At 38.4% G+C, this 19,821-nt stretch overlaps 8 protein-coding genes across 9 annotated transcripts in view; 4 read left to right on the top strand and 4 right to left on the bottom strand.

Moving 5' to 3' along the window:
• LOC109580533 (nuclear pore complex protein Nup107-like) overlaps nt 1-28 on the top strand; it is a 13,486-nt gene extending 13,458 nt beyond the window's left edge. Inside the window, exon 17 of the mRNA XM_019993807.1 lies at nt 11-28. Coding sequence (XP_019849366.1) covers nt 11-28 — 18 coding nt within the window. The remainder of the gene's footprint in view (nt 1-10) is intronic.
• A 1,025-nt stretch (nt 29-1,053) lies between these two features.
• Nucleotides 1,054-3,398, bottom strand: LOC100641369 (pre-mRNA-splicing factor ATP-dependent RNA helicase DHX15-like). Its single transcript, XM_011412272.2, has 9 exons — nt 3,292-3,398; nt 2,893-3,112; nt 2,641-2,828; nt 2,412-2,544; nt 2,265-2,360; nt 1,854-2,003; nt 1,607-1,746; nt 1,422-1,536; nt 1,054-1,371 (listed from the first exon to the last, which is right to left on the bottom strand). Exons 1-9 carry the CDS (start codon nt 3,345-3,347, stop codon nt 1,054-1,056), a joined length of 1,416 nt encoding a protein of 471 aa, XP_011410574.2. The 5' UTR covers nt 3,348-3,398.
• Nucleotides 3,399-3,447: 49 nt separating this feature from the next.
• Nucleotides 3,448-5,523, top strand: LOC100641244 (nucleolar GTP-binding protein 1-like). Its single transcript, XM_003384679.3, has one exon. The coding sequence runs from the start codon at nt 3,489-3,491 to the stop codon at nt 5,418-5,420; it is 1,932 nt and encodes a 643-aa protein (XP_003384727.1). The 5' UTR covers nt 3,448-3,488; the 3' UTR covers nt 5,421-5,523.
• A 5-nt stretch (nt 5,524-5,528) lies between these two features.
• Nucleotides 5,529-7,212, top strand: LOC100641117 (nicotinamide/nicotinic acid mononucleotide adenylyltransferase 1-like). Its single transcript, XM_011412234.2, has 9 exons — nt 5,529-5,748; nt 6,052-6,140; nt 6,185-6,252; nt 6,317-6,411; nt 6,482-6,561; nt 6,628-6,729; nt 6,785-6,843; nt 6,952-7,036; nt 7,115-7,212. The coding sequence occupies exons 1-9, from the start codon at nt 5,610-5,612 to the stop codon at nt 7,121-7,123; spliced, it is 726 nt and encodes a 241-aa protein (XP_011410536.1). The 5' UTR covers nt 5,529-5,609; the 3' UTR covers nt 7,124-7,212.
• Nucleotides 7,134-9,629, bottom strand: LOC109580548 (uncharacterized). Its single transcript, XM_019993852.1, has 9 exons — nt 9,534-9,629; nt 9,243-9,488; nt 8,995-9,190; nt 8,653-8,916; nt 8,368-8,577; nt 8,176-8,318; nt 7,927-8,080; nt 7,774-7,884; nt 7,134-7,726 (listed from the first exon to the last, which is right to left on the bottom strand). The coding sequence occupies exons 1-9, from the start codon at nt 9,605-9,607 to the stop codon at nt 7,163-7,165; spliced, it is 1,962 nt and encodes a 653-aa protein (XP_019849411.1). The 5' UTR covers nt 9,608-9,629; the 3' UTR covers nt 7,134-7,162.
• A 14-nt stretch (nt 9,630-9,643) lies between these two features.
• On the top strand, nt 9,644-17,962 carry LOC100640990 (nucleolar complex protein 3 homolog). Of its 2 annotated transcripts, none has more exons than XM_019993845.1 (23): nt 9,644-9,887; nt 10,280-10,327; nt 10,375-10,440; nt 10,550-10,677; nt 10,750-10,868; nt 10,997-11,039; nt 11,097-11,190; nt 11,255-11,361; nt 11,494-11,619; nt 13,147-13,218; nt 13,338-13,394; nt 13,714-13,860; nt 13,909-13,989; nt 14,084-14,184; nt 14,475-14,547; nt 14,611-14,674; nt 14,718-14,789; nt 14,859-14,926; nt 15,009-15,119; nt 15,198-15,332; nt 16,097-16,194; nt 17,618-17,696; nt 17,749-17,962. In XM_019993845.1, exons 1-23 carry the CDS (start codon nt 9,689-9,691, stop codon nt 17,860-17,862), a joined length of 2,202 nt encoding a protein of 733 aa, XP_019849404.1. In that variant the 5' UTR covers nt 9,644-9,688; the 3' UTR covers nt 17,863-17,962. The 2 variants fall into 2 exon arrangements, with proteins under 2 accessions (XP_019849404.1, XP_011410572.2); XM_011412270.2 differs by having other exon boundaries at nt 9,644-9,893.
• Nucleotides 11,836-12,981, bottom strand: LOC100634725 (DCRD). The gene has a single exon (NM_001279286.1). The coding sequence runs from the start codon at nt 12,979-12,981 to the stop codon at nt 11,836-11,838; it is 1,146 nt and encodes a 381-aa protein (NP_001266215.1).
• Nucleotides 17,838-19,775, bottom strand: LOC100634350 (GRB2-associated-binding protein 4-like). The gene is made up of 6 exons (XM_003384627.3): nt 19,588-19,775; nt 19,020-19,240; nt 18,617-18,887; nt 18,362-18,421; nt 18,250-18,315; nt 17,838-18,180 (listed from the first exon to the last, which is right to left on the bottom strand). Exons 1-6 carry the CDS (start codon nt 19,675-19,677, stop codon nt 18,121-18,123), a joined length of 768 nt encoding a protein of 255 aa, XP_003384675.1. The 5' UTR covers nt 19,678-19,775; the 3' UTR covers nt 17,838-18,120.
• Between the last annotated feature and the right edge of the window lie 46 nt (nt 19,776-19,821).

The following is a 19,821-nucleotide window of genomic DNA, read 5'->3' as shown; positions in this document are numbered from 1 at the left end:
CCATTTTAAGAAAACATCAAAATTTTGAAAAATACCCAAGGCTATAGCCCATGGTTTTTTCCAAAAAATGGCTCCGAAATCACCCCAAATTTTTATTACATTTTCTGATACATATTGATGTCCTTATGCTGTGTAGCAAGTTTGAGCTGATTCCGACTTAAATTTTTCAAGTTACGGCCATTTTAAGAAAACGTCAAAATTTTTAAAAATACCCAAGGCTATAGCCCATGGTTTTTTCCAAAAAATGGCTAAAAAATCACCCCAAATTTTTATTACATTTTCTGATACATATTGATGTCCTTATGCTGTGTAGCAAGTTTGAGCTGATTCCGACTTCAATTTTTTAAGTTACGGCCATTTTAAGAAAACGTCAAAATTCTGAAAAATACCCAAGGCTATAGCCCATGGTTTTTTTCCAAAAAATGGCTAAAAAATCACCCCAAATTTTGATTACATTTTCTGATACATATTGATGTCCTTATGCTGTGTAGCAAGTTTGAGCTGATTCCGACTTCAATTTTTCAAGTTACGGCCATTTTAAGAAAACCTCAAAATTCTGAGAAATACCCAAGGCTATTATAGCCCATGGATTTTTCCAAAAAATGGCTCCGAAATCACCCCAAATTTTTATTACATTTTCTGATACATATTGATGTCCTTATGCTGTGTAGCAAGTTTGAGCTGATTCCGACTTGAATTTTTCAAGTTACGGCCATTTTAAGAAAACGTCAAAATTCTGAGAAATACCCAAGGCTATAGCCCATGGATTTTTCCAAAAAATGGCTCCGAAATCACTCCAAATTTTTATTACGTTTCTGATACATATTGATGTCCTTATGCTGTGTAGCAAGTTTGAGTTGATTCTGACTTGAATTTTTTGAGTTACGGCCATTTTAAGAAAACGACAAAAATCTGAAAAATACCTATAGCCCATGGTTTTTTCCAAAAAATGGCTCCGAAATCACCCCAAATTTTTATTACATTTTCTGATACATATTGATGTACTTATGCTGTGTAGCAAGTTTGAGCTGATTCTGACAAACATTTTTCAAGTTACGACCATTTTAAAACAAGGCAATTAACTGTATTTGTAGTTGTGAGGTAGGCATTACCAGGTGGATCCATAAAATCAAAGTGGACCAGATCATCAATACCAAGCTTCTTCAGCTGCAATACCACAGTCCCCAGGTTGGAGCGGAGTATCTCTGGGTAGGTATTGTCTTGCATTTCATTTTGATATGCCTTCTCTGTATAAAGCCGGAAACACTTCCCTGGCTTAGTACGACCAGCCCTGCCAGCTCTCTGCTGGGCACTGGCCTTACTAATGGCTGACACCAGGAGTGACTCTACCCTTATCCGTGGGTTGTACACCTGATGAATGAATTAATGATGTACATGGACACCATTGGATGGTGTAGTACCTTCTGCTTAGAGAAGCCAGGGTCAATGACAAACACTACTCCATCAATAGTTAGTGATGTTTCAGCAATGTTGGTTGCCACGACAACCTTACGACCTACAGCTCCATTCTCCCTCCTTGAAAATTATTATAATAATGATAATAAATAAATATATTAAATAATTATAAAATAAAAAATGATCATACTTTGGTGGAGGGGGCTCGAATATTCTTTGCTGGAGGTTAGGGGGGAGGGTGGAGTAGAGTGGGATGCATTTCAGTTCTCCGATCTCAGGCCCAAGGTTCTCAACCTCACGCTGGATCCTTTTACAAGCCTCATCAATCTCCTAGTAATTGACGTTATAGAATAAAAGATAATCATGGATATTTTTAAAGAACCAAATTTAGTATAATATAAATAACTCAATAATAGATGATAAGCGTCTTCACTAACTTCTTGTCCAGTGAGAAACAGTAACACGTCTCCCTCCATCTCCTCACAGAGATGAATCTGTACCACTGTCCTAATGGAGGCCTCAAGATAGTCTCTCTCAGGCTCTGGGGTGTAGAATATCTCAACAGGATGGGTCCTGCCAGGGATGCTCTATCAGGAAAGGGATCAGTCATACAGTAAGTCAGTTCATGATTGGATTTGAGTTGACACAAACTGTCTAATGTCACAAGGACATCATCAATATTGTACAGATACAGGTAATAAGAATATTTGTGTCTTCAGAGCCAATTTTCTAAAAAATAGGCTATGGCCTTTTTTAGAAATTGGACTATTTTCTCAAATCAAAAACTAATCAGTTAGACTATAAACATAACCCACAATTACGATGTAGTGTGTGTGTGTTTCAATTACAATTAATGGTGCGTCATCAAAATAAGTTTGAAATTTCCCAGCGTCTAAAGTTGCACTCATAATAACTATCTTAATATCTTCTCTGTTATTCATTATCTAAAAAAACAATTAATAATAATAATAATAACAATAATTGATATATTGTACTTCTTTGATGATACCCATCAGTATATCGGTTGCTAGGGTTCTCTCGTGTGCCTCATCCAGTAACACTACACTGTACCGCTCCAACAGTGGGTCATTCATTGCTTCTCTTAGGAGCATCCCATCAGTCATGTATCTATTAATAATAATAATAATAATAATAATAATAATAATAATAATAATGATGATGATGATGATGATGGGTGGATTCTTTCCGTTCTTTCTTTCTCACCTCAGTATAGTCCTTGCTGAGGTGCAGTCCTCAAAACGAATATTATAACCAACTTCCTGTCCGAGGGTAACATCCATTTCATCAGCTACTCTCTGGGCCACACTCATGGCCGCCACCCTACGAGGCTGGGTACAAGCCACTCCCTTTCTACCAGTCAACTGAGCGTATTCCGAGAGCCACTGGGGGATCTAAACAACAGACAATAAACTAGTTGGACACAAAATACACACAAATCATTAATTAATCTATTACCTGTGTTGTTTTACCACTCCCAGTTTCCCCCACAAGGACTACACATTTGTTCTTCTTTATAGTCTCTATGAACTTGTCATAGTAGTCCCAGACTGGTAGGGTTTTACGTTTCGTGAGTATCTGCCAGAACTTCTGAGAGAAAGGTCGTCCAGTGTATTTGTTGATCTGCTGCTTCGAGCTACTCATCCCTCCGCCATTTTCTTTATCGTTGTCATAGCGACTGTGTTGTGATCCGTTAGAATAAAGTGACACTGTGGTGTAATGACTTAATTAATGCTAGCATGCACTACTTAAGGGGGTGTGGTTTAGGCTCTGGCATTAATTATTATTATTATTATGCATACTGGGGCACTATTAAATTTGTTGGTTGTAAGGTATGTACTTTAGAGTGTCACTAACCCGGACTTTGTTGATTTCGAATCTTCTACGTCTAAACGTCTTTTCCTCTCGGACATTCTGTTTCTCTTCACCACATGTGATGATGTGAATGGTGTAGATTATTAAAAGTTATTAAGTTTTATTTACTTTCAGTTTAATAACTGGACTGAGCATGCGCAGTAGTTCAATTCTACCCACGTGCTCACCATTGTTTTAAAATGGCGCATTATAACTTCAAGAAGATCACTGTTGTCCCTTCAGCAAAGGACTTCATAGACATTGTCCTCTCAAAGACGCAGAGGAAGACGCCCACAGTCGTCCACAAGCATTACAAGATCTCTCGTATCCGCCAGTTCTACACTAGGAAGATAAAGTACACTCAACAGAACTACCACGACAAGCTGGCCACCATCTTGACAGAGTTCCCCAAACTAGACGACATCCATCCATTCTATGCTGACCTAATGAACGTCCTGTACGACAGAGACCATTACAAACTCGCTCTGGGGCAGCTCAATATAGCAAAGCATCTAATAGACAATGTGGCAAAAGATTACGTTCGTCTTACAAAATTTGCAGATTCTCTTTATCGTTGTAAGCAGTTGAAGAGAGCAGCCCTGGGACGTATGTGTACGATAATGAAACAGCAGAAGCAAAACTTGGAGTACCTAGAGCAGATACGTCAGCACCTCTCCCGCCTGCCCTCCATTGATCCTAACACTCGTACCCTCCTCATCTGTGGGTTCCCTAATGTGGGCAAGTCCAGTTTCATGAACAAGATAACACGAGCTGACGTTGAAGTCCAACCCTACGCCTTCACCACCAAATCCCTTTTCGTGGGTCACATGGACTATCGTTACCTTCGCTGGCAAGTGGTGGATACCCCTGGTATCCTGGACCACCCGCTGGAGGAAAGGAACACTATTGAGATGCAGGCAATCACTGCACTAGCTCACCTAAGAGCAGCTGTTATATATGTCATGGACCTCTCTGGTCAGTGTGGGCATGGCATTGAAGAACAGATTCAGCTGTTTGAGAATATACGACCTTTATTCAGCCAGAAACCTTTACTGATAGCACTGAATAAAACTGATATAATCACTCTTGATGAACTCAGTGTAGAGGAGAGAGAACCAATTGAGAAACTTTCCGGAGAAGGATTACGTGTTTTATCAATGAGTACCGTACAGGAGGGAGGAGTCATGGAAGTGAGGAACGCTGCATGTGATGCTTTGCTGAGTCAGCGTATTGAGCATAAGCTGAAGAGTAAGAAAATGCCTGATGTACTGAACCGGCTCCATCTTGCGGTCCCTGCCCCCCGGGACGGGAAGGAAAGACCAGCCCATATACCCCCGGGGGCGAAATCTCACAAGAAATCACAACTCATGGAAATAGATGATGATGATGATGGAATGGGTGTGGTTTCTGATTTAGCTCCTCCCACTCGTAAACTTGAGCGGGACATAGAGTTGGAGCAAGGAGACGATTATTTGTTGGATCTAAAGAAACGATACCTGCTCCCCAACAAAGAGGAGAAGTATGACGTGATACCTGAGATCTATGAAGGTAAGAATATATCTGATTTCATTGATCCCGAGATACTCGAGCGTCTTGAGAAACTGGAAAGAGAAGAGGAACTCCGAGTGGCTGCTGGTGAATATGAATCGGAACCAGAAGACGAGGAGACTCTTCGTACCAGGAACCTTGCTCAAAAGATAAGACGAAAGAGAGAGTTCCTGCACAAGATTAACATCAGCAAGAGAGTCCGTAATCACCCCATCATGCCTCGGACCAGCAGACCATTGCAACGTATTAAAGACCCTGCTGTTAACAACAGTGCAATGGAGACTGGCGAGGGGCCACTGGTAGAGACTATGGAGGAGGACAGTGGTAGAGGAGTTACTAGGGGAAAGAAGAGAATGAGAGAAGCAAGTCGATCTGCTCCTCCTCATGCTTCAAGGTCTGTGTCTAGAGCTCAGTCTGGAGTTAGACCCTCCGAGGTTGAGAATGTCGCCAAGAAAATGAAGAGAGCTCAGAAATATTTGAATAAGAAGAGCAGGAAGGGAGAGGCAGATAGAAAGATAGTGACCAAGATGCCAAAGCACTTGTTTGCTGGGAAAAGAAAATCTGGAAAGACTTCTAGACGTTGAGCTATGATATGAAAAGCCAATATTTTCAGATTTGTTAATTTAAAAATTATAAGTGTCTAGTATACTTTATTGTAAATATTAAGGTATCAGCCATTTTACTGTATCACGTGATCATGTTAAGTAAATCCTTTTACATGAAGTTAATGAACTCTGACCTTCAGGGAGACCCTAGCGTTATTAGTGTGGGAAATGGCGGATGGTTCTGGAAGCAAAAAGAGAAAGTTAGAAGAGGAAACTAAAGGAGACAGCGAGGAGGACAGTATGAACGTTATATTAGCTCTTTTTGGGTCATTCAATCCTGTCACCTTCTTACATCTTAGAACTTTTGGTATGTGTAATGATAGCAATAATAATTAGTGATAAAATAACAGGATAAACAGTAATTATTATGTTAAAGTTGGTTGTTAAAAACATAAGTTATGACAATGCATTGTTTTCTGTCAAAACTTTCAATACAAAGGAATAAGCTGAGACACCAGCACAGGTTGAACTAAAGCAGTTTATAGTCCCTTTCATAATTTCCATTGTTCCTGACCAAATTCTTCATTTTTAAGTACTCGAAATTATGAGCAGATTAGCTCAAACTTGTTAATTATCTTAATGCATGTTCTTTCATTATCATGTTATATAGAGCTTGCTCGTGATTACCTTACTAAGAGAAGAGGCTGGAATGTGATAGGTGGAGTCATATCTCCAGTCCACATTGCTTATGGGAAGAAGGTACTCACTTATGATGAAGTAGTGACTGTGTACATTGTGGGTAGGGTTTGCTGTCTAATGAACATCGTCTAGCAATGGCAAGGGCAGCAACACAGGACTCTGACTGGATAAGGTAATGGAGTATCATCCTGATGTACTCCTAACCCTCCCTCCCTCTCTCTGTTCTCATTATTAAGAGTTGATGATTGGGAGTGTTCACAAGAAGGTTGGACAGAGACAGCAAAGGCTCTTATTGAAGTTGAGAAATGTCAAATTGCAAAGCATCCTAGAGGTAGACTAATAGTATTAGTACTTCTAGTGGCATAGTCCCAGTTTCATTTCTTCCCTACTGACCAATTCAGATAACATCAAGTTGAGGTTTCTTTGTGGAGGTGATCTACTTGAGTCGTTTGCCACCCCTGGCCTGTGGAGCGATGAAGATGTGAGAGATTTGTTATTAGTATTCCTGTATTGTACTGTATCACTGTATTGTACTGTTGGTGTTTAGATTGAAACAATACTCACTAGATTTGGTTTGGTTGTCATATCAAGGCATGGCTCTAATCCAGAGAAGTTTGTATATGAATCAGACATACTTCAAAAGTTTGAGGTACATCATTAAAGGAATATTATTAATTATTATTATTTTTGTTGATGCTATTTAGAACCAAATTGACATTGTCACTGAATGGATTCCAAATGATGTCAGTGCCACTAAAATTAGGTACGGGAGAATCCTTCATTTTATTGCACCTGATATTGGATAAATAAACCATCACTTGTAACATGATAATAATAATAATAATAATTATTATTATTATTATTATTTCAGGCGTAGCTTAAAGAGAGGAGAGAGTGTAAAGTATCTCATTCCAGACCCTGTCATTGACTATATCAAGAAACATAATTTGTATCAGGTAATTAATAATAATAATAATAATAATAATAACAATGGATGGGTACTAACATAATTATTAAATTCACACTCAATGCAGGAGGACTAGTTCTCAAGCACTAAAGACAATATGTACGTATTTCAATACTCAATTATCAAATTGTTGTTTTTTCAAATTGTTTTGTATTGTTTTCCTCACATCGGGCGAGTTTGCCATCACAAACAATCGCGTGGATTTCTTCGAAGACAGATCAACACTGCTCAGTGTAGCTGTCCCGCCCATAAGAGTATTTCCATGATAATCCTCTCCTAGACTAACGCTCTCATTGTATGAGAACATTGATGATGGAATATCAGAGATCTGACCGTTTCTTAATTCAAATTTATCAACGACAGATCCAAAGTCGCTTGGCACTGTAATGTCTATTTTATTGACAGTGTGGTCACTGATGGACCAGTGCTCATCTTTACCCAGTTCACATTGAAGATCACTGATTCCCCCATCATTCTTAAGATTAATGACAGTGACTAAGATTGCTTCTGGTGATCTTATTGCTTGAGTTATTGAGTTAGCGTCAGCATTGTCCCCATCACTGCTTGACACCATGTCAGTACAGTCTCCTTCTCTTAGGTACTCTCTCACTGCTCCTATGTCATGATTGAAGTTACCGATCTCTACCCATGTCTTTGGATAGTATTGGTTTTCAGCAATCTATGTACATAGTAATGAGCTACATTTAAAATGTCCTCTATCCTTACTTCACTTTGAAAGTACATAAGTCCCTTACCACAACCAGCAATCACGGACATTGCTTGAATTCTTGCTTCATCAGGATTTGGCTGGCGATGACTTATGATGCGACCATCAAGCTGTTTAAAAGAAATTAATTCAAATTATTATGTGTCATATACTTGTGCATCCCAGCCATCATCAAGGAGTTGGGAGTAGAGCCAGGTTGGTAATGGCATGTGGTTGTTTCTAGTTAGTCGCAAGTAATCATAGGATCCTCTTAGAGGAGGAGGATTCAGAAACTCTTGTATGTGTGGGGCACATGCTGCTACATACCTAAAAGAGAAATAATGTTTTAATGTGTACATTTGCATCCACTATACTGCATGTAGATCTATTGCTTTACTGCATGTTGTTAATGTATATCTTACATGTCCATTCCTTGAATGTCAGTCAATCCAGCAAATATTCCGTTTCTTCTTGAGCGAGACCCTCCAATGTATGTGGCTATCTCTGTCTCTTCCTCCCAAAGTGAGTCTGTAGTTTTCATTAAACTACGAAGTTGATCATCCAGCTGCAAGAAGGATTAAAACTATTCTCTTTCTCTCTCTTTCAGTGCTTACGTGACTATCCACTTCATCTCCTAGTAGTTTTGCTAGTACATTCTGACTGTTAGCAACTGAAGTTAAAGGTATATCAGTTTGGATGAGACAGTAAAAGGAGTACTGTGGTGCTAGCTTTCCTGCTATGTCTGACCCAGAGGTGCTGCTGCCACAAGGTTTGGCGGAGTTTTGTCCAAAGAAAAATGTATCAAACCCATGGTCTCTATGGAACTGATAAATGATAGAATTTTACCCAAAATTTCTGCAAATAATATTTTGATGCATTCTTGTTTATTATGGTATTACCTTATAATTATCATCTTTCACAGTCGGGAAAGGACATTCGTGAGACTTTGGATAAGCCTCAATAGGAAAATGTGCCTTCGCTATACGTAGGCCAGTTCCCAATGGTGGATCAGACCCTTGGAACTCTAGGACTACAGTGACTAGACTCCCTGGCTTTAATGCAGGAGAGAGAGGCACAGTAAGGAGAGTGGAGGCTTTGGCAGGAACAGATAAGCTTGCTTTGTTAGTGATGTCATTTGTTCTATCAGCACCATTGACAAGGACCTGCATGTATGGTAAAATAAAGTGTCACTTATAGACATCATAACAATCCATTGTTAATCATCACACCACCTAACTTACAGTTTTTATTGTCCTAGTGTCTTTATAGTCATTGTGCACATGAATAAAGAGTTGTGAATAGTTGGCATCGGTTGTGATGTAGGTTATATTGCAGGAGGTGAGCTGGTATGTAAAGTTACCCTTTAGTAGCGATGAACCTGATGAAGTCTTCAGCTCAACTAATGCAAGATTAGGTTCTTTATTAAATGAACTATCCCTGTATGCATAAGTAATAAGTATAATGCAAATAATATCATTATTGCACTTGCCTTGTGTGAAATGATATCCACAAAGGATCACCTTCTTTGACTGTTTTTGGATAAACGTGCAACCAGTCCAAATACCAGCTGTCAGGATCCTTTCCATCCTCAAATTGAACAGTTTTACCATTAAGGATCATGCTCTCAAATGTCCCGTTACCATCAGCTGTGCTGACAAGGTGAAACCTTCCTCCATTGACAGGGTCTGGTAGATTGGCCTCCTTGTATTCACTGTAAGGATAGAAATAGTCTTTCCTACATAAAAATATAAAGTGCATTATTTTATGCTAATTAAATTACCTGTAGCTAGAGTATATAACTGAAGCATTTAAAAAGGATGCAAATCCCAAAAGAACCAGCAAAGTTGCTTTCATGCTGCAGGATTTTGGAGGAGTGGCTGAGAGTATCCGTAAAATATACTGAATGAAGAATCCGGAGTCCCACGTGCTCCCATAATGACCAGAAAGAGAAAGCTCAAGAAAGAATCCAAAGGAAAAAGGAAAAGATTTAAAGCCAGCAGCTACGAGTCGGCCCCGAGAGAGCCAGGATGGAAGGGCAAAGATGATAAGGAGTTTGAGAAAGTTCGTTTTCGCCTCCCAATAAAGACAGACACAGGATGGCTGCTACAAGACCCAGTCCCACTGGAAGACAATGGTGAAGGTGAATAGTTAATCTCCTGTACTTGTGTTGTAGTAGTATAATACTCTGATACATATTGACAAATTATATGAGCAGGAAAAAAATTAATAATAATAATAATAATAATAACTTTGTTAATTAAGTTGGCAAACTTTGGTTTAATACCATGTAACGGGGACTTTTAATAGATTTTGAGAAACTTAAAAATTTGTAAAAAATCCAATTTTGATCGGAATCAGCTCAAACTTTCTACACAACATAAGTACGTGTATATGCATCAGAAAATGTAATAAAAATAAAGAATTTTCTCCTTTTCATTTTTGATATAAAACAATGTCTTGGCTGATAAAAACCACAAAACATTACAGATTGCACCCTTTTTATGACATATTTTTAATAATTTGTAGACAGTGATAAAGAAGTAGACGATCAAGTCGTTCCGGAAGATTTATCTGGTATCATATTTAAAGTATGTAAATATTAATTCATGTTGTGTGTCTAGACCATGATATGGATGATGCTGATGATGAGTTGCTAGAGTTGAGTGAAGAGGATGATGAGCTACAAGGTATGCTGTGTTTAGCAACATATTGCTTTATAATTGCTGCCAAGTTTATAGGGAATGTTGTTTCATTCTAACTGATGTGTATTATTATTGACTTTATTATTTCTTCTAGAATCATCAGAACCTCTTTTGCCTCTCAGCACAGCAGAGGTCCTGGCATCAAGAGAGATGAAACTGAACAAGAGGAAAGATCTCATTGCCGATTGCTCTTCAAGAATACTTGAGGACCCACAAGAGAATGTAACACTCAAAACGTCTTAAGACGTCTTTCTCTACCCACACTCCTCCTCTCTCCCTCTTTTCTTCCATTAGGTTCATCTCCTGAACAAGTTGTGTATACTTTGTATCGACAGGACTTCAGAGATGGCACTCACTGTACGCAAGTTGTCCATGATATCATTGGTGACAGTCTATAAGGACATCATTCCTGGGTTGGTTAGCTTTATTTAATCTAGTATCAGTTGTCAATTAGTGAACATTTTATTGAATAAATCTCAGCGACATAGAATGTATTTGGTTATATAAAATAAACTAAATGACTTTTCTCTCTATCTCTTAGTTATTGTATTCGTGATTTAACAGCTTCAGAAAAGTCGGTCAAAGTGAGAGACAAATGTTGTTACCTTGATCCATCTTGTGTCTGATTGTTGTATCACTAGGTGTCAAAGGATGTCCAGAGGTTGAGGAGCTATGAGCAGAAACTTTTACAATATTATGACAAGTATATTAGTATACTAACACAGACTGTCCAAGGTTCGTTTGAGTCTACATGTAGTGGGTTTGGGAGGATACTCGTAGATTATTACTATTATTACAGCTGGTCTTAGTGAAAAGAATAAACTCAATGAAGTGATGGTGAAAGGACGTAATTATGATATAGTGGCATTGGAATCAGGGCTGTCGATTAGTCCGACTGGTCTTGAAGTGAGTGGAGAGAGAGAGGGGGAGGGGGAAAGAGAGAACATTAGTGTTATAGTACTACCAACAGAAAATAAGAATGAGAACATAAACTGTTCACATTCATCACACACACACACACACACACACACACACTAGAACTTAAGCATGACTGCTCTTCAGTGCATATGTGAACTGAGTAAGTCATTGTATCACTTTAACTATCACGAGAGGCTCTTCTTACTATTGGCTCACGGACTAACTTCAAGCAAGCGGAACGGAAATGTAAGTACAATAATACATGACGTCAATACTATTGTGTAGTGTGTACTTGTTTATGTTTCGTGAGAATCTGTCGTGGGTCAACCAGGGTGGGGCACATTCCATGATGTATAATTAAATGTAAATACTATCAAATCCATTTAACTCTGGATTGGCTGTGTACACCGGATTCTTTCAACTATTGAGTCGTTGTTTTATTTAAAAACATTTTTTTATTAATTAATAAAGAACAGCACAGATCATGCAAATGAGTGCGAGTGTAATTAATAATAACATATCAAGTTTCTTGCTTGATCCACTCCCCACTCCCCCGGTCTCCCCACGGACAGTGGGGTTGTCCCTTGTGTCCCCATTGCTACAGCTCCTTGAAGAGGAGGATGATGGAAGGATGTCACAGTTTATGTTAGTCGGTAGCTCCATGTTGTATTTCTTCAATGCCTGACTGCACTGATCCTTGACTGATTCACACAGCTCCCTGCATGGCTGGATAATGTAAGGTGGTTCATCTCTGCACTCCGGCATGTAATAGTAACAGAGGAGATCAGTGATGTTGGGAGAACACTGCATGTAAGTTAACAGTGCAAAGTTGTTCAGTTCATATTCCACTTCATCAGCGGTTTCTTGTCCCATTGCGTTTGGGAATGTGGTTTTAGTGTAGCCAACGTCCTGACAGAAGCTGTCCTCAGGTATGGACGTACATACTGGAGGTACTGACGGTGGGGGAGTAGGTCCGATGGGTCGACTGGAGCTGGACTGAGACTGATGATGAGCAGTATGGGAATGAGTTTGGGGTGACTGAGATTGTGTGGAGTGTGAACCCTCTTGAGTGTTGCTCTGAGAATGACTGAGGGTATGAGTTGGGCTCAAGTTAGCTGAGACCATCATGCTGGATGATATTACAGGATCCTGGGGGTCTAGTATTTGCGGGTCGTCAGGCCCAAAGCACCACGGGGTGCTGCTTTTAGCTGGGAAGAGATCACAGGAGAGATGCTGGGGCCATTCCATGTTGTACTTGACCAGTAACTCGTTACAACTCAAGTAGACGTGGACACAAAGTTCCCTGCAAGGAGGTACAGTTAGCTCTGGCGGGAGATAGACCTCGCAAAGAGGGAGATAGTAAGAGCAAAGAAAATGGCGAAGGTACTGGGTGCAGTTTGAAGAGACGAGGGGAGAGAACTCTACCAGTTCTGTGTTAGCCTCTTCTTGTGTTTGATGGCCCCGAGGGTTAGGCAGACTGGTCCTGTTGTACAGTCCTTTGCACATTGGAACTTGTGTCAGCTCCTCGCATGTTTTCAGCTGAGGGAGGTCGCTAGCTGCAGTAAGGGCCAAGAGAAAAGACAGGAATGAGAGAGAAAGCTCCTTCATTGCCTCTAGCCTTCAGAATGAGTGTTGTGAAGTTTGCTTGAGCGAGTGTTTTGATTAAATGCCAAATTCCAGCTATTCCCCAAGGAAGCCTTCAATATGTAAATAAACAATGGATCATAAAATAATAATTATTATAACTTGTAATGGTTCAGTTCTCTTCTGTAGGTTGCTGCCACTTGCAAAGAGACAGTCAGCACTGTATTTAAGAATGACAGAGTTGGAGAAACATCACTTGAAGTAATAATAATAATAATAATCCTATATATCATTAAGTTTATTATAATCTTATTATATATCATGTTTATATTCAGTTACATTCCATTGTGGTTCATGTGTCTTGTTTATTCTTCTTGTAGATAGTACAACTTATCTCAAAGCTCCTAAAGTCTAGAGGATATAGCACTCGACCACAAGTGAGTCACCACGCTTGTCTTCACGACCACAGCTGCTTGCATTCTTTATATCAGCCAGTTAGCAATCCAACAGCCCATTGATTCACACCCATGGTGGCCATGTATCCTATATCTTCATTCTTTTCTCATTCTTTCCTTCGTCTCTCACTCCATAACTTGTACTTCTAATACTCTATCCTTTATTGTGATGAAATACAATCAAGATTTGTGATTAGTTAAAAATTCAAATTATGATTGTTATGGAGTATAGAGTGTCCCCTCCCTTTGCTCTCATTGCAGCTGTGCAGAGAGTGAGATTCATTATAGCTCTTTACTGCAGGTAGTACAAGTATTGCTACACTTGAACTTGCAGCATGTTGAAGAACCAGTCAACCAGTTGGGGGGAGGAGGAGGAGGAGCAAAGAAGAAACTCACCCAGCGTCAAAAAAGACTTGAAAAACAGAAAATGAATCGAAAACAAAGACGAGTAGGACAATTCATTTATTTCTATCATTTTCTTTAACTTATTTATTAGAAATTTAATGCCAGAGCACGTCTAGAGAGAGAGCTGAGAGAAGTAGAGGCAGAAGAGAGAATAGACAAGAAAGTCAAACTAGTGTGTCATCAGTAATTTAATATGTATTTGTAATTAATTATGTTTTGTTCATTTTATTCTTTTATTATTGATTTAAGTACATTTCTATTGACAGCAAACAGAAATTATCAAGTTGGTATTTATGATATACTTTCGTGTTTTGAAACAAGCCCAAGACTCACCTTTACTCAGTTCAGTTCTGGAAGGACTAGCAAAGTAACCTTACAGTATATACAGTACCAGTAGAAGCAGCAGCTATTACATGTGTACATGTACATGTAGCTTCTTTTATAATTATTATACAAAATTTTAAATGGAAAGTTTACAATGCATGATAAAGTCCATAAAGTCTCCCAAGCCTATTCTGTATACAGTTGGATATACTGTATGGTATAATGGGTTAATGGACTAATGGACTAATGGTATAATGGGTTAATGGTGTAATGGACTAATGGTGTAACGTTGTATTGGTGTTATTGGAATTTCCTCTCTCTCTCTCTCTCCAGATTTGCTCATCTGATAAGTGTAGATTATTTTGCTGATCTCATGTCAGTCCTTCATTCATTAATGGAAAGAAATGTATAATAATAATAATAATAATAATATTATTATTATTATTATTGTTATTTTATATTATGGTAGATATTGTCCTTTCAGCAGTCAATGGAATGTATTGTCACTGCTTTTCAAATCCTCTCGGGTCAAGGTATTATCTCTGTGTTGTTATTGTGCAGTATCTTCTCCCTCAGGTGAAGCACTGAATATTGACCCACGTCAGTTTTACTGTAAATTATACACTAACCTCCTCCAGTTGGACCACCGTATGTCACTTGTGCAAAAAGAATAGAATTATTATTATTATTGACAAATTGTTCTCCTTCATTTTGCAGGTACTAATCAGTATAACATGTCCCTGGTTATCAGTTGTCTGGAGAAGGTCACCAAGCAAAGGAAAAAGGTAAAACGATCTTTTAACTAAATAATTAATTATTCTGTCAAATAGCAATTTTTCATTTTGTTCACATTAAATTTATTTCCAGATATCTTCTGAGAGAGTGCTTGGTATTGTTAAAAGGATGGGTACAATGTCCCTACAATTACCTCCTGCCTCTGCCCTGGGCCTGCTGGCTACAATGAGAATATTCTTTCAAGTAAATAATTGAAGACAAATTGAGCAGTTTTGCTAAGAACCATTAGTATCAAGTTGACCATCCACTTTTATCATTTAGAGTTATAGATCTTACATTAGTGTCCTTCTTGATAATGAAGAGGAGAGTGCTGGTGGTGTGTTTAATCCAAATGTACCTGATCCTGAGGTATCATCATCATCCTCTACTAACCTATGGGAGCTAGCAACACTGAGAGTAAGGGAAGATTTAGTACCAGCTTCCTGCTGTCAGGAAATGTAATAAAAATTTGGGGTGATTTTGAGCCATTTTTTGGAAAAAACCATGGGCTATAGCCTTGGGTATTTTTCAGAATTTTGACGTTTTCTTAAATTGGCCGTAACTTGAAAAATTCAAGTCGGAATCACCTCAAACTTGCTACACAGCATAAGGACGTCAATATGTATCAGAAAATGTAATAAAAATTTGGGTGATTTTTTGGCCATTTTTTGAAAAAAACCATGGGCTGTAGCCTTGGGTATTTTTCAGAATTTTGAGGTTTTCTTAAAATGGCCGTAACTTGAAAAATTCAAGTCGGAATCACCTCAAACTTGCTACACAGCATGAGTACATCAATATGTATCAGAAAATGTAATAAAAATTTGGGGTGATTTTGTAGCCATTTAAAAAAAAAAACCATGGGCTATAGCCTTGGGTATTTTTCAGAATTTTGACGTTTTCTTAAAATGGCCGTAACTTGAAAAATTCAAGTCGGAATCAGCTCAAACTTGCTACACAGCATAAGTACATCAATATGTATCAGAAAATGTAATAAAAATTTGGGGTGATTTTGTAGCCATTTTTGGAAAAAACCATGGGCTATAGCCTTGGGTATTTTTCAGAATTTTGATGTTTTCTTAAAATGGCCATAACTTGAAAAATTCAAGTCGGAATCAGCTCAAACTTGCTACACAGCATAAGTACATCAATATGTATCAGTGATTTGGTTTTCTTTTCTATAGTCTCATTATGATCCTTATGTCTCCTGTTATGCTGAACACTTAATTAAAGGGGCTCCCTCTCAAGGCCCTGGATCACTCAGCCCTCACTTTAGCCAGAGGTATGGTATACTTCAGCCACGCCCACACATTAATAATTTTGTTTAAATTGTTTGTCCGACTAAAACAAACATTTGGGAGATCTCCTTTGTTTATTATTAATTGCATGATCCTGTACTATTGTAGCCAAATTCTTCATAACATAAGATCAACAATTTTAACATTATCAATCACAAGAACTTTGATAATTATAATTATTTATTTTCCATACAAACATGTCTTCCATCATTTACCAGTTATATTAGTATCTGTACTTTGTTATGTCATGAAATGGTTGTCTGTTTTAGTTTGTTTTTATTTTCGTTAAAGTCATTTGACCTTATTGACAGGGTCTGTCTCTGTTTATCTATTATCCAGTCATTGTGTACATACTGAAGTTACTGTATAAACAACAATATTTTTCATTAATGCTGTGACATGACTACAATAGTTACTGGTTGGTTATATTCTGTATTATTTGTGTGTTGGCTGGCAATTTGGCTGAAGCTTAGTGTAGCAGAAACATCCACAAATAACAGGATCAGAATAACGTCACTATCAGGCTGTGCATGTACTGGTATGTATACGGGAAGATAATGAATGTTATCTTGATTGCTATCACTGATAGTTCCCCTGCTGCTGTCTTTTGGAGGATGTTTACTCTATTACTGAGTTGTTTGATGTGGCCAGGATTATTGTTAAGTGATTCTCATCCCTAATTCATGCCCCAGTGTCTTATTATTTTGTCCGTATCCAACATAAATTTTTAAAATATTTTTTTGTTGGAAAGTTGTAGAACGTGTTTATGATAAAACTTACATAAAATGATATTTCACGTTTTGTAATTAAAACAACTGATTGTGAGGAACTGTAGCAATTGTTTTGATTGAAACAGTTAATTCTATCTGATGTAATTTTGATCACTCGCTTTTTCTATGTGTCATATGATGTAATGATTGTTATTGTTACGATATATAGACTCTCCATATAAACTAGACTATCCTAACTGTACAGCATTGCTTGCTAATGATCCTTGTAATTAAATATCAGCTTCAGACATGATGTGTGGATGTAGCTATGTTGAAGTTATCAGTCTAATTGACCTAATTCTCAATCAGAGACTTATTGGGAGAGCATGTAATGGGATTTAAGATACAGTTTTAGCTGATGAGAGAGGTAATTCCCCTACCATTGACCCTGGCTAGCACAAACAGATTACTCTATAGATCTCATTCCAGTATCACTACACAATCTTGTCCTTGTAATAATTATATTCACTTATTAATGGGTTTAGAATCTCTACTGTAACACAATCATGGATCATTATAATGTTGTAGTATGATACTATACTGTTGGTGTGATGTAATATGTACTAGTGACAGACAGACAATGCTACAACTCCACAAATATAAAGTATTTAATGATCACCTTATGTCAATTACTTAGGAATCCTGTCTTACTAATGGAGTCACACAGTTGGCAGTCTGTTGACCCTTTTAACAACATACCCTCTCTTAGGAAAAAGGTTAGTTATTATGAATTGCTAGTGTATCATTATTGATATCATCAATAAACAGGAGAAAAGGAACTCTGCTATTAGTAGGAAAGAGATTGGTATGACGGTTGATGGCAGATTAGATTGTATGAAAGACCATTTTAGTGGGAATTGGCGTCTACAACAATTTCTATAACTTTTAAATAACAAATAATAATAATGATGTACAGACTTTGTGTTACGAGAGAGACGAGAGAGAGAGTTGTGACACATTTAAAAATATGATTATATATAAAGTGATGATAATAATAGTAATAGTAATAATAATAATAATAATAATAAGTTATGCGTGCATTGTTTGTCATCACCCTCTTTTGCTTTTAAAAATTTATACATAAAGTACTGTCAACAAACACGTTACCACATCAGTGACTAGGTCAGAGGCCCTGCTTGTTTATCTGGTAGGCGTGGCAGAGTAAAGGTTACTATGGAATCTCGGAGGGACAGGAGGAGCCTGAGGAACAATGAGAGAGAGAGAGGGTTATACTGACGCTATGTGTCCCTGTGGGTATGCTTGCAGTACCTGATCTTCCATTGTTGTTTTGGAGGAATTATCTGGAGGAATTGGAGGTAACCCTCTACTTTGTATCTGTTACAGCAAAGGAATGTAATATTTGCATCTCTTTCTTACTTACTGTAGAAAAGGAAGGAGAAACTGATCCAGAGCCACTGAGTGAACCGTAGGATGAAGACAACTGAAATAAAGAGAGAGAGATAGGATCATACAAGACAGTTAAAACCTCATGGTGATACATATTGTAGTCAGTACCCAACTTATTAATTCACGTTATGAAAGTGGACACTGTGTATTAGAGACTGTTTATGTTTTTGATGCTTCAACCATAGAATGTTATCATCACTCATTATCCTGGCAACTAGCCTAAACATACCTCTGAGACTCCACCCCTTGTTATTGGACTGTAAGGAACTGATGTCCCATAGTGTCCTGGTGACGTGGGTAGGGGCCCAGCCAGTCCGTATGTACCGTAAGTGCTCGCCATTGGTAGAGTGGAGGTGTTTGATGGTAGCGTGTGTGATCCATACCGTCCTGACAGTGGCATTGTGGAGTAGGAGCCTGCTCCAAGTGTTGCTGTATCACCTTGAGCTTTGTTAGCCTTCAAGAAGCTGCAAATAGTCTCACTCCATTCGTTCATTTCAAAACTAGGTTAGAATTAGTGAGATATTAGTGAGATATGTGAATTATTTTTTTACAAATTAATATTATGGACCATGGTCACTTTTCATATTCAACATTCATCATGAAATACATTCATCTCTCTTTCTCTTTCTTACTGAGAAGGAGCGGAGAAATAGTACGTTCTTTCCGGTAGATAAATAGCAAAGACATTCTTGTACGTTGAGTGCTCAAGGTCTACGTCAACCTTTTCACAGAACTTTAAAGAGACAGTGCTTTTAGGCGGGCTGCTACCTCTGGCACTCTCTTCATTCTCGTAATACTGAAGGAATAACTCCCTCTGACTTAAGTAAAGTATCACCCAACGCTTCTTCCATCCCTAGCAGAGAAAGGGAGGGGGAGAGAGAGAGAGAGAGAGAGAGAGAGAGAGAGAGAGAGAGAGTGAGAGATTGCACGAGAAACAGGATGGAAGAAGAGGAGAGAGACAAACAAACAGCCATTGGATTGAGTTGTGTTATTGTATAGACAAACCCAGCTAGTGCCCATCTGTTGTTAATAACATCAATATTGATTGTCTAAAATAACACTGGCTCCACTGTATGCTGTGGAATGGCGCTATGGAATCTCCCCGTTACAAGCCCAAGGTGCTAATTACAGTTAAAACCAGTACACTAATACGCTCCACTTTCACCCTTCCTGCAGGACTCGGGGGCTAGTTAGCAATACCTTGAATACAGCAGTGTTTTTGTCCAGAGGGGGCGATTTGGTGAGGTATCCTTGCTTGAGGGTGCCGGGGATTAGGAAGCGGTTCTCCATTGCTTTATGCACAGTCTCTGTCTTGTTGTGCTGGATTTCTTCTGCTCTTTCTTTCTCTCTCTCTCTCTGCTTTGCTCGATCAGTCAGTGGTTTCCTCGTTCCTGAAAGGAGGGTCGAGCTAGTTTATTATTTATAAGCTCACTT

This window comes from Amphimedon queenslandica, unplaced genomic scaffold (genome assembly GCF_000090795.2).
Source record: "Amphimedon queenslandica unplaced genomic scaffold, v1.1 AMPQUscaffold_13487, whole genome shotgun sequence".
Lineage (NCBI taxonomy): Eukaryota > Metazoa > Porifera > Demospongiae > Haplosclerida > Niphatidae > Amphimedon > Amphimedon queenslandica.
Note: the sequence above shows the minus strand (reverse complement) of the source record. Positions and strands in the feature narration are given on the sequence as shown.

Bases quoted from the DNA above. Each gene is read 5' to 3' on its own strand.
- LOC100634725 (NM_001279286.1), bottom strand. From the start codon at position 12,981: ATGAAGGAGCTTTCTCTCTCATTCCTGTCTTTTCTCTTGGCCCTTACT.
- LOC100641369 (XM_011412272.2), bottom strand. From the start codon at position 3,347: ATGTCCGAGAGGAAAAGACGTTTAGACGTAGAAGATTCGAAATCAACA. The intron at 1,537-1,606 runs GTATGATCATTT...ATAATTTTCAAG, and splicing joins TTCGAGCCCCCTCCACCAAA to GAGGGAGAATGGAGCTGTAG. The intron at 1,372-1,421 runs GTACTACACCAT...TTCATTCATCAG, and splicing joins CTGGCTTCTCTAAGCAGAAG to GTGTACAACCCACGGATAAG.
- LOC100640990 (XM_011412270.2), top strand. From the start codon at position 9,689: ATGACCAGAAAGAGAAAGCTCAAGAAAGAATCCAAAGGAAAAAGGAAA. The intron at 14,675-14,717 runs GTATTATCTCTG...CTTCTCCCTCAG, and splicing joins TCAAATCCTCTCGGGTCAAG to GTGAAGCACTGAATATTGAC. The intron at 17,697-17,748 runs GTTAGTTATTAT...ATCAATAAACAG, and splicing joins TACCCTCTCTTAGGAAAAAG to GAGAAAAGGAACTCTGCTAT.
- LOC100641117 (XM_011412234.2), top strand. From the start codon at position 5,610: ATGGCGGATGGTTCTGGAAGCAAAAAGAGAAAGTTAGAAGAGGAAACT. The intron at 6,253-6,316 runs GTAATGGAGTAT...CTCATTATTAAG, and splicing joins CAGGACTCTGACTGGATAAG to AGTTGATGATTGGGAGTGTT. The intron at 6,844-6,951 runs GTACGGGAGAAT...TTATTATTTCAG, and splicing joins GTCAGTGCCACTAAAATTAG to GCGTAGCTTAAAGAGAGGAG.
- LOC100641244 (XM_003384679.3), top strand. From the start codon at position 3,489: ATGGCGCATTATAACTTCAAGAAGATCACTGTTGTCCCTTCAGCAAAG.
- LOC109580548 (XM_019993852.1), bottom strand. From the start codon at position 9,607: ATGAAAGCAACTTTGCTGGTTCTTTTGGGATTTGCATCCTTTTTAAAT. The intron at 9,489-9,533 runs GTAATTTAATTA...ATTTTTATGTAG, and splicing joins GTTATATACTCTAGCTACAG to GAAAGACTATTTCTATCCTT. The intron at 7,885-7,926 runs GTATATGACACA...TCTTTTAAACAG, and splicing joins ATGATGGCTGGGATGCACAA to CTTGATGGTCGCATCATAAG.
- LOC100634350 (XM_003384627.3), bottom strand. From the start codon at position 19,677: ATGGAGAACCGCTTCCTAATCCCCGGCACCCTCAAGCAAGGATACCTC. The intron at 18,888-19,019 runs GTAAGAAAGAGA...ATTCTAACCTAG, and splicing joins TATTTCTCCGCTCCTTCTCA to TTTTGAAATGAACGAATGGA. The intron at 18,316-18,361 runs GTAAGTAAGAAA...TTGCTGTAACAG, and splicing joins TTTCTCCTTCCTTTTCTACA to ATACAAAGTAGAGGGTTACC.